The 14830-nt window shown below is 40.4% G+C and overlaps 2 protein-coding genes across 7 annotated transcripts in view; one reads left to right on the top strand and one right to left on the bottom strand.

Annotated features, from left to right (window-relative positions):
• The window catches only part of BRCA2 (BRCA2 DNA repair associated), a 66035-nt gene extending 56479 nt beyond the window's left edge, over positions 1–9556 (bottom strand). The window contains exons 1-5 of one of the 2 annotated variants that reach the window (XM_070239474.1): positions 9328–9556; positions 8895–8989; positions 8508–8613; positions 6166–6411; positions 610–718 (exon numbers count right to left, since the gene is read on the bottom strand). In XM_070239474.1, the coding sequence (XP_070095575.1) occupies positions 610–718; positions 6166–6411; positions 8508–8574 (422 nt within the window). In that variant the 5' untranslated portion in view covers positions 8575–8613; positions 8895–8989; positions 9328–9556. The remainder of the gene's footprint in view (positions 1–609; positions 719–6165; positions 6412–8507; positions 8614–8894; positions 8990–9327) is intronic. The other variant, XM_023621925.2, reaches the window with a different exon arrangement.
• Positions 9543–14830, top strand: part of ZAR1L (zygote arrest 1 like) — a 103959-nt gene continuing 98671 nt past the window's right edge. For all 5 annotated transcript variants that reach the window (XR_011427677.1, XM_070239489.1, XM_023621932.2 and 2 more), the window contains exons 1-2: positions 9543–12028; positions 12540–12632. Coding sequence is in view for 4 of the 5 variants with exons in the window: in XM_070239489.1 (XP_070095590.1) it covers positions 11339–12028; positions 12540–12632 (783 nt within the window). In the remaining variant the exon portion in view is untranslated. The remainder of the gene's footprint in view (positions 12029–12539; positions 12633–14830) is intronic.

The following is a 14830-nucleotide window of genomic DNA, read 5'->3' as shown; positions in this document are numbered from 1 at the left end:
AAACAAAACAAATCCCTCAGATTATTCAAAGGATAACAAATGGCAAAAAATACCCAAAAAACAATCGTATTGAGAAAAAGAATTCTCAGTCATATCAGTTATTAGAATTATACTACTTTGTAATACTTACATTACTTTTTAAAAGTAAATATCTCATGAAAAATTAATCACTAAATTGTCTAAAACGCTCATTTAAAGTAATATACAAATAAATATATCTAAATATAGTAATAAGATATAAAATAAATTTCATGTTAAGAATTATATAGTTTGAATTTAAAAATTTTGTAAAGTGAATCCATAATATTCAAAGTCCACTATTTTAAACGGACATTTCAAGGGCATTGCTTTTCATCATTAACAGTTTTGTTATTTAAAAATTTCATAGAATATACAAAAAAACAGTGAATTCAACATTATAGCGTAAACAAAATGTAAAAATTATTGTATTAAAGGACTCAACCTGAAAGATTATTTAAAAATAGAAGATGCTCTACAAGGCTCTCAGCCAAAATATGAGCACGAAAATCAGATGTATTTCTATAAAACAAACATGATATGTAGGAAAATGTTTCATTTAAATATTTTAATACACTAACTTCATCATACCTTTCACTAAGACAAGAATTTAGAGGTGGGCTGGTAACATCATTTGCTTGATCCATTTTAGCCTTCATTGTGCAACAACTTTTAGATTTACTACTGGTACCTTCCTTTCCTGAAACAGTATAATAATTCAGTGAGGATGTATATGGTCTGGACTATGAATTTCCATTCTCTGGAAGTATTCAAAAACAAAGTCTCATCTATAGTGGGGAAAAAGAATGTATGGGGGGGGGGTTCAGTCTGAACTGGTTTCTCAGTTTGCTGATTCCTACCAAAAAGGGACGTCTCAAATGATGTCTGCCCCCATTCAAAAACCATATTAAGCATATCATATGAATAACACACTTTGGGTAATACAATTCAATATAGAACTTTAACCTCAAGAAGTTCATAATATAGTAGGGGAAATTTTTTGAAATGTACACAAGTGGAATACAAAGCAGAATGTGATATGTCCTATTATTAAATTACACACAGTACTATGACATCACGAAGAGTAAGACCAAAGGAAAACATATTTACTGAAAAGCTACCAAGGTACCAAATCTGACTATACCATTATCCTCCACTGAAAACCTTTCAAGGAGTTGTTCTCAAGATCAAGTTCAAACTCCTTAACAAAACTCCCTAGTAACAAGGTCTTTCACAACCTGACTTCTTAATGTCTATGATGACATTCTTTCACATTCTTTTTAGCCACACCCAGCCATGTGCATATGCTACAAGAATGCTCTCTTTAATTCTAGGCCTTTGTACAAACTGTTTCTTTCTCTCTTTTTATTTTTCTTGATCTGGAACATCCTCATTCAGGCTTCCATTTTGAAACTACCTCCTTCAGAAAACTTTGGTGGTTTCTAAGGTGAGATTAAGTGACGGCCCCTCCTGTATGTTCCCTGTAGAGTTGATCAGATTCTGATCCTGTTCCCCTTATTAGACTGTGACCTTCTGGAAGCAGAGACCTTGTTTTGTGTGTCACCGCACCTACAGTCATTGCCTGGCACAGTATAGTCACTCCATAAATACTGGCTGAACGAATTAGCAACGATTAGAAAAATGGGTTGTAAATAGCAACACATAATACTTCTGTTCCTGTTGAACACATCTAATTTCTAAGATAATAATGCTCAGACAGGGTTTCTAAAGCTACATGTGGCTCTGTCAAATCCATTTTACAGTTTTTCAACATTCCGATTTTCTGCATCACAAATTTGGCATTCAAAGAACTTATTATTACTTTAAAAAATTGCTTTTAAAAATAGTTGCTTTAACTGATCCTATAATCTCTAACTTAGAGAAGCTTTGGGGAAAATAAGCTGTATCAATGTTAACAAAATAAAGCAAACACCAGATTGAAAACTATTTGTAACAGCATAGACAAAACATTGTGTTATATTCTCAAGTAACAGGGAACAGACATAATCACTAATAAGCCATATGTATAACTTAAAAACCTCACTTCAACAAAATATCCAACCTCCTTCTCTAAGGAGACTTTTCGTTAAAGATACTAAAAAGTAGCTAAAGCCTATGTTTTGAAATTTCACCTTTTCCCTGTTTACTTTAACAAAGATCCTAATCAGGGGGAAAAAAAAAGGACTTAAAAAATAAACCAAACAATAGGATACCACTACTCATCTACTAGAATGGCTAAAATCCAAAACATAGACAATAACAAAGGCAGGTGAGGACGTAGAGCAAGAGAAACTCTCATTCATTGCTGGTGGAAATGCAAAATGGTACAGCCACTTTGGAAGACAGTCTGCAGTTTCTTACAAAACTAAACATACTCCTACCATACAATCCAGCAAACGTGCTCTATATTTACGCAAAGAGTTGAAAATTTAGGTCCACGCAAAAACCTGCATAAAATGTTTATAGCAGCTTTACTCATAATTGCCAAAACTTGGAAGCAAGGAAGATGTCCTTCAACAGGTGAATGGATACACTGGTACATCCATACAATAGAGCATTATTCAGTGATAAGAAATGAGTTATCAAGTCATGAAAAGACATGGAGGAACCTCATATTGCTAAGTGAAAGAGCGTCTGAAAAGGCTACAAACTGCATGAGTCCAACTATATGACATTCTGGAGAAGACAACAGTATAGATAGTAAAAGATCAGTGGCTACAAGGGATTCAGAGGGAAGGAGGGGTGCAGAGGTGGAGCACAGGCTATTTTTAGGGCAGTGAAACTATTCTGTATGATACTGTAACAAGAGATACATAACAATTTACATTTGTCAAAATCCATAGACTTGTGCAAAGAATGAAACCTAAACAAAAGACTTTAGTTAATAATAAAGTATCAATATTGGCTCAGCAATGAAAAGAAACCTAACTATAAAAAAGAAAAAGAAAAAAAAATGAACTGGGCAGAAACAAGTTCATATCCTAACAAACACTTCCCAAATAACCTGAGAATCTCATAAATAAGCTGAATAATGATAAGATAAACTCATGTAATTTTATGCAAAAGGAAGAACTCTTGAGAAGCAGAAATAGCACATTTCCTCATGGAACTTTAGCAATAAATCTTTATTTATTTAAAGATTTTTTTTTTTTTCCTTCTTCTCCCCAAAGCCCCCGGGTACATAGTTGTATATTCTTCATTGTGGGTCCTTCTAATTGTGGCATGTGGGATGCACCTCAGTGTGGTTTGATGAGCAGTGCCATGTCCACGCCCAGGATTCGAACCAACGAAACACTGGGCCGCCTGCAACGGAGCGCGCGAACTCAACCATTCGGCCATGGGGCTAGCCCCAGCAGTAATTCTTTTTTTAAAAAAAAGAATTTTTTAAAAAATACTAGATGTTAGAACTGAACAAAGTAGGTTAAAAAACAGCTTAAGGCTACACTCAGATTTCAATAAATTTAAAGTTTTAGATTTAAAAGCAAAAGTTCTCAGGAGACTACAGTCAACAGAATTGTTTATGTACTATAACCTTAAAAAAGTTAACTCCTCTACAATGACTCCAGACTGGCCTTATTCATTCATTCCTATCCTTCCCTGGTCATAGATAGACCAATTCCAGCAGGTTACAATTAGAGGATAAACCACTGACAAGGTATGTCTTTCAAGATTCAGTAGACTCAGCATAAACTGGTTTACGGAGCTTTTCCTGACCACTTTAAGACAGATGGCTGCTTCCCTTACTATGCCCACAACATGGCACTTTGTACATGCTCCTGTTATAACATATACCACCACCAGTATATTTACTTATATATTTTCTCCCAAACAAGACTATGTTCCTAGAGGTCAAAGGCCATCACACTCATGTTCATACCCTTAATGCCTAGCAAGTTTTGCCAAGCACCAAGTAAGCATGGAATATTTATTGAATGGATGATTCCTTTTTATGTGTTCTCTGCTATATTTCACCTGCTAAATACTTCCTCAGGCTCTATCCTAGGCCTCATCATAATCAATTTGTTCACCATGTATGGTGACCTTATCACTTTTCAGATAGTCGATTCCTATAGCCTTCTCTCCTGCCTATATTCTCTTTCTAGTTTCAGTCTTGTATTCCCAAAGCCTTCAGGACATCTCCACCTTAATATCTCATTACTCTCTCAAATTGCAGTCCAAAACTCAACTCAATTTTTTTCATCCTTTCAAACCTTTTCCCTCTCAAACCTGCTTTTTCTCCAGTGCTTACAATTTCTACAAATGTCATCACTATATTCTAAGTTAGTCATGCACTAAACCTGTGATTTGATCCTTTCTTTTGAATTCTCCATATATAGGCTATTGCAGGCTCCTATAGTTTCTACCTTCTATATCCACTTTCATTATCATGACTCTAATCAGGCACTTGCCCTCTATCACCTGCATGATCACAGGTCTCCCAACTTGTCTCCCTGCCTCCAGTCTTCCCTTTGCATAAGAATTACCCAGAGTTTAAAATGTACATTGACGGGCTCCATTTCCAGAGATTCTAATTTAATAGATTCAGATTAGGGCCTAGAATCTTCCCTTTCAATCAGCAGTTCAGGAGATTCTGATGGTCCAGGGGCCACATTTGAAAAACACATCTCCAAAGATTGCTGCTAGATTATTAGGTTTTCTAAAGCAAAATAAATATTCATTTATTCTACAAATATTTCCTGAATACTCGCTATGTCTGCCACTTGGTATCCACTAACATACAAGAAAATCTTTGCCCATTACCTGTATTCCCCTTGTATGTGAATTTTCCAATACCAAGAATTTCCTCTTTCATAGCACTTATCACACTATAGTTGCGTTTTTAAGTCTCCTTCACTCAAAGCTAAATGAGTGCAACAGGGACTACTTCCTAGAAGCAGATAGATAAGTCAAGATCTGAAAGATAAGTCCAAACTACTTGGACAAAAAAGTAGGAAGAAGTAAGTTCTGGGCAAAAGCAACAATGCGTAAGGAACCACAGAGCATGGTGGTTCCAAAAAGAAATTCAGTATGAAAGAACAGTAAATCGAAGGCGGTCAGGAGGGGGATTATGCCAAGATGAGGCAAGAGTTAATGAAAGACCAATTCTAAAGGACCTTATAAACCATATTAAGGAGTCTGGATTTTATCATGAGGGTAAGGGGAGGTAATCCAAGCTTTGAAGCAGGAAGTAGAATGACCAAATCCGCATGTGATTTCTCTGCTCAACAATCTATCAAATAAATTAAATTCCTTTAGCCTGGCATTCAATGCCTCCCTCTAACCTGCTCTCTTTAGCCCTAGGTTGTTTACTGGTCCCTCTCAGACATGTAATACTCCAAACAATCTGAATTACCCGTTATTCTCTTAACAAACTACATATTCTTCCTCATGTTTTCCCCTCTGTCTAGAACACTGTCGCTCTACTCCATGTGCAAATTTCTGAATTTCAGCCATCCTTCAAGGTTTAATTCAAACGAGTCATTCCCTAATTCCTCCCAATACTATTTATGCTCTCCTTCTTCGTGCAACTCTCACTGTACTTTTTGCACTTTTCTTTTGGCATGTACCACATTTAATCTTAGGCTATGCTTTACCTGTATACTGTTAATTCCCCTTACTTGAGAGTAACACTCTAAAAAAAGGACGAGTATGTTACTTAAATCAAGTAGGTAATAAATATTTGAACGAATGAATGCATAATCTTATTGCATGATTGACTGGAAATATCTGGCACATGGGCCAGGGAAACTGATACAAAATCAAAAGATATTTATAGCAAATTGATAAAAATAATCTCTATCCTCTGTCGCAGTCTGCAGAATTATAGGTTAGCTTAATTAACATCAAAACAAGTCCAGGTTTTTTGTATAGGAAAGACATAATTTAGCAAATCGCAGTAGGCAGGATGTATTAATCAAAGGAGGGAGGAAAAGGAGCATTTATTAAGTACCTACATTATTTTCTTTAATCCAAACTTATCAGGTATTATTTTTATCATCTCCATTTTTCAGATGGGGAAAGGATGCCCAGAGGAGGCTGATCTGACCAACACGACACAGTTAACAACAGAGCTGAGATTTTTCAACACAGGTTTGTCTCAATTCCTAGCTCATGTTTTTCTTTAATCTGTCACATCATATTACTTACCTAAATCTAATCTGTATTTATCTGATTCTTTTAAAGGAGACTGATACAGTGGCAGAGTTAGACTTTGCTCTTTGAATATTATTGGAGTTGAAGCCAAGTGATGATAAGGTTTCCTTTGTGGTGTTTTAAATAGGTTTGGTTCATAACTGTTGATTTTATATTCAGATTCTTCTGCAGGTTCAGAATTATAGGGTGGAGCTTCTGAAGAAAGTTCTTCAAACCAATTAAGACTTATTGGTCCTAAATCTGTAAAAAAAAAAAAAAAAAAAAAAAAAAAAAAAAATTAAATAAAAATCCCACCTTGGTTTAATCAGTGACACAGAAAAATTCATGAACCAGTAAAAATAATAACAACAAAGAAAAGGATGCTTGAGATTTTGACTGTGGATTACTTTTGTTAAAACATATTAATTAAACAAGACCATTAATCTGTTCTCTTATGAAGGTATAGGTATAACAACAGTTCACAAAAGTTACAAGGAGATAGCACTTAGCCATATTAGCTCTTCTGAAGTTTTCTTTCTCTTATATACACGATTCAGAAACAAAAATCATTCATAGTAAGAATGTATTCCACAGATACAATTCAAATAATTATAAAGCCTACATAAGTCAATCTAACAAATCTATAGGTACAAGGAACATGTAGGTTCACAAATAAAATGGAAAAAAAAGATTCTTTGTTGAAGAGAAATGACAAAATTTCTACTATGATCTATCTACCCTTAAAGTAATGGTTTTCAAGGTGTGGTCTGTGGACCATTTTGGCGGAAGGTCTCCAAGACCCTTTCAGGAGGTCCATAGCTCAAAATTATTTTCATAATACTAAGGTATCATGTGCCTTTTTCACAATGTTTACATTTGTACCACTGGCGGGCAAAACCGACACCTTTGTATGAGTCAAGGAAGTGGCAACAAACTATACTAGTAGTCATTGTATTCTTCATCACCCCACACTTGCAAAAAAAAAAAAAAAAGCAAAAAGGCAGTTTAACTGAAAATGTCCTTAATGAAGCTGTAAAAACTAATTTATTAAAGTCCAACCTTTGAGCACATCTTTTTAATATTCTGTGACAAAATGGTAAATCTGCATAAAGCATTTCTGCATATTTAAGTACAACAGTTGTCTATAAAAGCACTCGTGATGAGTTGTCAACTGAATTAGCACTTTTTTCATGGAAAGCCATTTTTACTAGAAAGAGTGATTGACAAACTAAGTCATCTTGAGTTGGGTGGTTTGGTAGACATTTTCTCGAAAATGAAGTGAGCATGTTACTGCAGGGAAAACATTTGTTGCCAACAATAAAATGTGAGCTTTCAAACGAGAATTAGAATTTTGTTAAACTTTACCAGCATCTGTGAGCTTGACATCTTCCCAATCTTAAAAGATTTTCCTGATGAAATCAATGAATTAACAAATGTGATCTTTTATATTGTTTAATGCAACGCGTTAATACATGGAATATCTATGTAATTCAGAACACCCATATTTTCCAAATAATCAATGCGTGACGCCACAACACGGATGAAAGACTTATTCAAAGTGCAAGAAGGACTAAGAATTTAATGTAACAGGAGTATGAAAAGTTCATTATATGGTTTCAGATCCCACATTACAACTTTTAAGAAACTACCGCTTGTCTTTAGTGGTAATTTTGGCGTAGTATCAAAGAAAAATACCCACAGTTAACTGAAGATTATTAAAATACTCCTTTGTGAGGCTGGCTTTTCTTCAGATACTTCTACCAAACAACAAACTCCAAGAGATTAAACGTAGAAACAGTTATGAGAATCAAGTTATCTTCTATTAAGCCAGATATTAAAGAGAATAGCAAAAATATAAAATGCCATTCTTCTATTTTTTAAAATGTAGTTATTTTTCATAAAAATGTTATTCATGTTAATATGAAATGGGTTTATTGCTATTTTTAATTGCAATAATATTTTTTAAAGTTTTTAGTTTTAATTTCTAATATGGTAACCTTTGAGACTCTCATTTTTAAGAACGTAGGGAGTTACTGAGTCCAAAAGTTTGACAACTTGTGTTATAAAGTAACATTACCAACGCTTCTGGTTCGCTAGAAGTTCTATGCTTTGAAAACAATTCTACCTACTGCTAATCAAGGAGCCAGTCTTCTCTTTCTCCACCACGGTTTTATACTTATCACTTGGTTAACTGTAAATGATCATTTTCTTAACTGGATTTATGTCTCCATAGACAAGACTTCATACTGCTAACAAAAATGTCAAGTACTGGCTTCTTTTCAGCAAGCACACATATTTACATTTTTCTGAAAACATTTTCTCAGTGTAATAGATCAATTCATATAAAATGTCGATACCTGCTTTGTTGCATCGTGTCTTAAAAATGTCAAAAAAAGATGGCCTCTCTTTGCATCCAATAGGCATTTTTATTTAGAAGATTACTCCAACACTTGGTAAAAGAATCTGCAAAAGAAAATACCAAAATGCATTTTGCAGGGACGCAATCCCCCGTAAGCGACTCTGAGGTAAAATCAGAGGCGGGTAAACTTGCCTAAAGTCACAATGTTTACCTCCCTCGGCGCACCTTTTGGGACAATAATGGAACTCACTGCGACGATGGCAGCATTCTGTATTTGCGGTCCCATACAGTAGCCACGAGCCACATTAAGCACTGGAAATGTGGCAAGTGCGACTCAAGGTATAATTTTTAATCTCAGTTAATTTTAATGAAGCTAACTAGTCACCTGTGGCTGGTGGCGCGCAGTCGGCGAGGGCTCCTGCGCAGATAGACACCGTCTGACAACTCCAAATCAGTAACTCTTCCTAGTCCAGCAATGACCTGGGGCAGACACAGTGCGCTGGAAGCTGTTAAACATTTCCCCAAACAGTACTATCCCGTTAAAGTAACTTGGTCGTGCTTCCAATGAAGGAAGTTTCAGATTGGGACAGCTGGGAGGCCCACCCTGAGGGGCGGCTGGGGGCCAAGGGGCGGGGCTCGAGCCTGCAGCGCCGAGAAGCCGACCTGCAGCCCCAGGCGCCGGGCCAGCCTCCCCGGGGGCGCGGGGCCGGCGGGACCACCGAGGCTGGAGCCGCGGCGCCCACCCCGGGCAGAGAGGCGCTTGCCCGCCGCCCGAGACCGCGGACGCCAGGCCCGCCTCCACCCCGGCCGACACTAACCGCCTCCAGAGCTGCAGCTCTTCGGGCCAGAGGAGGCTGACGGACACCACGCCGGCGCTCAGACCAGAAAGCCGACCCCTCACGCTTCTGTCGGCGGCGACCACCGTGCCACACAACACCCCAGTCAGGGAGCCCCAGCAGCTCCGCCTCCGCTGACCTTCTTTCAGACGCTCGCGCCAAAAGCCCGCTCTCTGAGCACGTCACGCGAAGGCGCCGTGACGCGGCACGCAGCGTGCGCGCCGCCCGGAAGTCAGGGGCCGCCCGAGATGTCCCCGTTTGGCGAAAGTCTGGTGTTTGTACCAGTGCGTAGCAGTCGCTGTGGAACTGCATGAAGACGGAGCTGTGGTGCTTGTTGTCATTTCCCCGAGCCTTCAGAGTATCAGGCCGCGCAGTTTGGAAGGACGGCGCCCTGTGAATCCTCCCCGACTCCTTCCCTTTCTTTCCGCTCCATCTCGCCTGTGGGTGGCTGCCCTCGGGCACGACCTGGGGTCTTTGAAAAGCCTTCGTTCCGTCGTTAGAGCGGGCGTCCCCCCAAAGTGGGCCGATCTTAGAAAACCCCAGGGCGGGCCGTGGTTGTCGACGACTCGCTTCTCGCCTCGTGCCCGCTGTAGAGAGGAAGGGGCTGAGAGTTGAAGCCTGAGCACCTTAGTTCTAGCCTGCGTGTTGCCCTTAGGTAGCAGGTTTTCATGACCTCAGAGCCTGTTTCCCCGCTTGAAAAATTGTGAAACCCACCTTACCTCTCTCCTGCAGCGTTAGGTACTGCCCTCTGCGGGCTTCCGTAGTGTCCTTTACATGCTTAGGGTACCCATCACCCTGTTTAGAGTTTGTCTCCCCCCTCCAAACTGTCCTGGGAGAAGTTTGTCATCATTCACGGGGTCTGTGACATGCCTAGCACAGGGCTTAATTCAGGTTTGTTGTATGACCTAGAAAACCTTCCACAGGAATCTGGGGGCAAGAGCTGCTCATGGGCCTTGTTGCTTCTGGAGGGCTCTTGAGTGAACAGCAGAAGCAACCTTGCATTAGAAAAAAAAGTTGGGCTCTACTTGGTTCTTTAGGTGGCATTTTAGTTTGATCATCAAGAAGCCTTACCAATACACATAGACAGCAAAGCTTATGCTCATTTAGGTCTAAGTAACAGGAACACAGACCTGTGATCCCCATCAAACCAGAGCTACGCATTACTGAACATTTGTGAGTTACTCTGCTTTGTGCTGCACAAGCAATATCATGTTAAACATAAATTAATCCTATAAATTGGATAGTATTGTCAGACGGGGAAATTGAGTCACCTAGTTAAGTAACTTGCCTGGTAACTAGGCCCAGGTTTCAACTCAAGTCCGTTTGACTTCAGATACTTAACTATTCTGTGATTAAATCTGCATTTAGTTTCTAGATCAAAACAATTTGCTTTATTCCCCTGTTTTACTGGGGAGGTCCTCACTAGGAGTAGACTAATCAGAACTGTTGGCACGTCATACAACCCTCTGAAATGTATTTTCTCCCGCTATATACACCAGCCCCATCGCCCCAAACTTTATGCTCCTTGTTCCTTTGGTATCAGGATCTTTATATTGATCAGTTCTGTCATAATATACTTTCTTCCTTATACTCTTCTATTGTGACTGTTGAAATAATTTACTACTTGTATTAGACTTACTATATGCTTTAAAACAGGATCTCTAAAATGGTAAGTTACTTAGGGAATAAATGAATGAATTGCTAATTAAAGCAAGTGTGTGAATCAGAACTCAAATGAAAAACAGCTTTGAAAAAAGTTTCAGGAACAGTGGATTGAAGAGACAGGGAAGAGCAATTAGGAATCAGGTGGCAGTTAGACCCTTGTAGGTAGGTAGATCTCCTTCCCTCCTTCAATTAGGTTAATAGGCAGCAGCTCCCATCAGAATCGGAAATAAATGGAGAGCTAGGGATGGACCTTAACCAACTTGATTAGGAGAAAGAAGGGGTGGATGAAGGTGAAGGCAAAACAAGGACACAAACGAACTGCACCAGGATGTTACGCTGTGCCTGGGCGCCAGGTGAGCGGATGGAACGATTTGTCCGCGTTCCCTATGGCTTGTACCAGGGCTATGGGAACACACTACCTCTGGGCCAGCCTGGACACTCTGAGCACAAACAGTCCAACTGGAGGCAGAACGCTGGACCCCCGACTTTCCTGGCCAGGCCAGGGCTGCTGGTGCCTGCAAATACCCTGAACTACTGCATGGACCCTTACAAGAGGGCGCAGCTTAAGGCCATTCTCTCCCAGATGAACCCCAGTCTGCGCCTGCGGCTGTGCAAGGCCAACACCAGGGAGGTAGGCGTGCAGGTGAGCCCGCGTGTGGACAAGTCAGTGCAGTGCTCGCTGGGGCCTCGCACCTTGCGCAGCTGCTCCCCTTGGGGCAGGACAGGTCGCAAGACACCCCTGCCAGCCTGGGGAGTCTATACGCCTGTGATTGCCCACAGGGGCTTGATTGGGCTGCGAAAGGATGGGGAAAATGAAGAGAGGAAGGTGCTTTCCAGTCCTGCAGAGGCCAGCCACCAGCAGCAGCCACCACCAACGCCAGGGTCAGAAGAGGACAAGCAGGAGGAACTCCTGCAGCATGATGAATTGGGACCAGCAGATACCTCAAGTCCTCGGGAAAGACAGAACAAACAGGCACAGGGAGACGCTGCTGATCCACTCAGGAAACCCAACTTCCAGGTGAATTTTCTCTTCTCTCTCCTCCGTGCTCTGCTAGCCCCATCCTCTTTCCTCTTTTCCATTTCTAGGGCAATAAGAGCAAAATCTTCTGTGGCTTCTTCTCTTTCTTTGATGAAGGCGAGGAGGTTCTGAAAACATGTAGTGTTTTACATGGGCTATATGTTTTGCAACTTTTTGGTAAAATAGGGTGCTAACTTTGAGCATGTGAAAACCAAAAATCTGGCAACCATTGCTCTGGGGAATGAGGAGGCAGAAGGGTTTCAAGTCTGTGGAATATGTGATCAGATTTTTTTGTGGGGGCAGATTGTGCTGGTGGGAGTGTGGAAAATGGATTGGAAGAATCTCAGAGTAATCCTTGTCAGATGAGATGCTAAATTAATGTAGTAACCTTGAGAATAGCTGTGAATGAGGTTAAGGAGGCTTTTTGTTTTTTCTTATACAAAGCCACAAGGAAAGAAGGATCTGGCTTTTTTTTCCAAGATAGTAAAACACTTTTCCCCCTTATTTTCAGTTTTTGGAACCAAAATATGGCTATTTTCACTGTAAAGATTGTAAGACGAGATGGGAGAGTGCTTATGTATGGTGCATTTCTGGAACTAATAAAGTAAGTAAAAGTGAGTGGGACATGGGAGGAGGATGGGGCGGGCACATATGTTAAGTGGAGGAAGAATATATTTCCTAATGGAGGAGCATGACCCTGACAGTGTCCGATTCATCCTGGCATCCTCAGTGCCAGGCACATAATAGGGGCTAAGTAAATGTTTGAATTGAACTGAATTGGACTGTCCATTTGAACTCTTGAGGCTCCTGAGCCATATCCTGGTCTTGTACTTGGTTTGGCAGTTCTATTGGACAAATTGTCGGGTCATTTAGATGAACTCTTGTTCTTGTGTTTGTTGGGACTTTCTATAATTTTTTTAGTTTGCATATTTTGAACAGGTTTGGGCCTTAGCTCTAGGAAATTTCTGCTGTGTGTCCACAAGGTGGGGCAATGAGAGAAATAATTTATTGTAAAGGTTAGCTTGTGAGAGACCTTTAGGCTAAGCAGTTTTTCCCCCACTTGAGTTAGTTGTCACCAATTCAAGGCTGGGCAAGATTTCACATTCTCCATTTCCGGAGTTTCCTGAACGATCAGACTCTGGTCAGCATGGACTCTCCTCTCAGTGTAAGAACAGTTGGCTGGGGCGGAGCAGCTTCTGTCTCCTATCTGGAGACGTGTGCACTTCACTTTGCAACACTCTAATCTGGTCTATTTCATTAACTCCTACAAGCATTCGTGTTTGAGTCCCCTGTGCTGTTGCATTTTAGATACTGCCTTTCTCGCTAAGGGACTGAAGAGGGAGAGGGTAAGAGGCAAGCTAAGACCTGAAGGAAAACTCGACTTTTCACACTAGCCATTTTCTAGACCCTGGAGGCGAATAGATTTTTAAACTAAACTAAAATCGCTTTCTTTCTCTTGCCAGAAAAAAAACAATGGGTTTAATTCAAATGCTCCAAGATAGTAGGATACAAAGAAGGCATAGAACTCACCCTCAAGAAATTTATTCTGATAGGAGTGAAGCAGATAAAATGCAATTTGGTGATATATACAGTGGCACCCGTGGCATGAAAGTGGTACAGAAATAACATGGGAGGGGGATGATTAACCCTGTTGGGGGGAAGGCATCATGATGTCCAAGCAGGATTTCAAAGAATAGGAGAGTTCACCAAATAAGGCAGGAAGAAATGTACAGAAGAAACTACGCAAAGCATAGAAACCGTGTGTACTAGTTGGTAACTACAAGTAATTTAAAGTTCAAGTGTGAGGGCTGGCCCCGTGGCCGAGTGGTTAAGTTCGTGCACTCTGCTTTGGCGGCCCAGTGTTTCGCTGGTTCGGATCCTGGGTGCGGACATGGCATCGCTTGTCAGGCTGTGCTGAGGTGGTGTCCCACATTCCACAACTAGGAGAACCCACAACTAAAATATACAGCTATGTAGTGGGCAGACTTGGGGAGAAAAAGGAGGAAAAAAAATTAAAAATAAAGTTCAAGTGGGGAAATACTAAAAAAAATGAAAAAGTAGGAGCTAATAGACTGGGACAAAAGGAGAAGGATTGGGCCCATACAATAAGTAAAATTATAAATAGCTGCTTCCCATTGAAGACTTTTACTGTGGTACTTTATGTAAATTATTGGATTTGTTATTGTTAGTGCAGTAGAGTCGCGACCATGTCTACAGTAGAGGGGAACCCAGCCCGGTTTTGGTTTTTGGGGGGGGGGAGGGGATTTTTTTTTGCGCTCTCCTCCCACCTTCTGGCGCTGTATCAGACAGTGCTTCATTGCTGTTCACTGGGTTTTCGTAGCCAATTTTTTTGGAAGTGCTTGGCCAGGTCCTTCTTCCTACTCTGTCTTAGTTTGGATGCTCCACTGAAACCTGTCCATCATGGATGACCCTGCTGGTATTTGAAATACTGGTGGCATAGCTTTCAGCATCACAGCAACACGCAGCCACCACAGTATGACAACCAATAGATGGGTGGTGTGGTTCCCTGACCAGGAAATAAACCCGGGCTGCCGTGGTGAAAGCACCAAATCTTAACCAGTAGACTACCAGGGCTAGCTACATTATTGGGTAGTTGTCAGAATTATATTATAGAAAAAGTAAATAGTATCTTGATTTTACAGGTAAGGAAAATGAGGTTCAAAGAGTAAGAAAAAGTGACTGAGAGCACTAGAGTAGCTTAAGACCTCAGAGTAGACATTGGGCAAAAGCAAGGTACAAGGTGAGGGAATGGGTTACTTAAATTAAGTGGGGGACCATGGT

The sequence above is a fragment of the Equus caballus genome, chromosome 17 (assembly GCF_041296265.1).
Source record: "Equus caballus isolate H_3958 breed thoroughbred chromosome 17, TB-T2T, whole genome shotgun sequence".
NCBI lineage: Eukaryota > Metazoa > Chordata > Mammalia > Perissodactyla > Equidae > Equus > Equus caballus.
The sequence above is the reverse complement of the archived record's forward strand: the minus strand, read 5'-3'. Positions and strand labels throughout refer to the sequence as shown.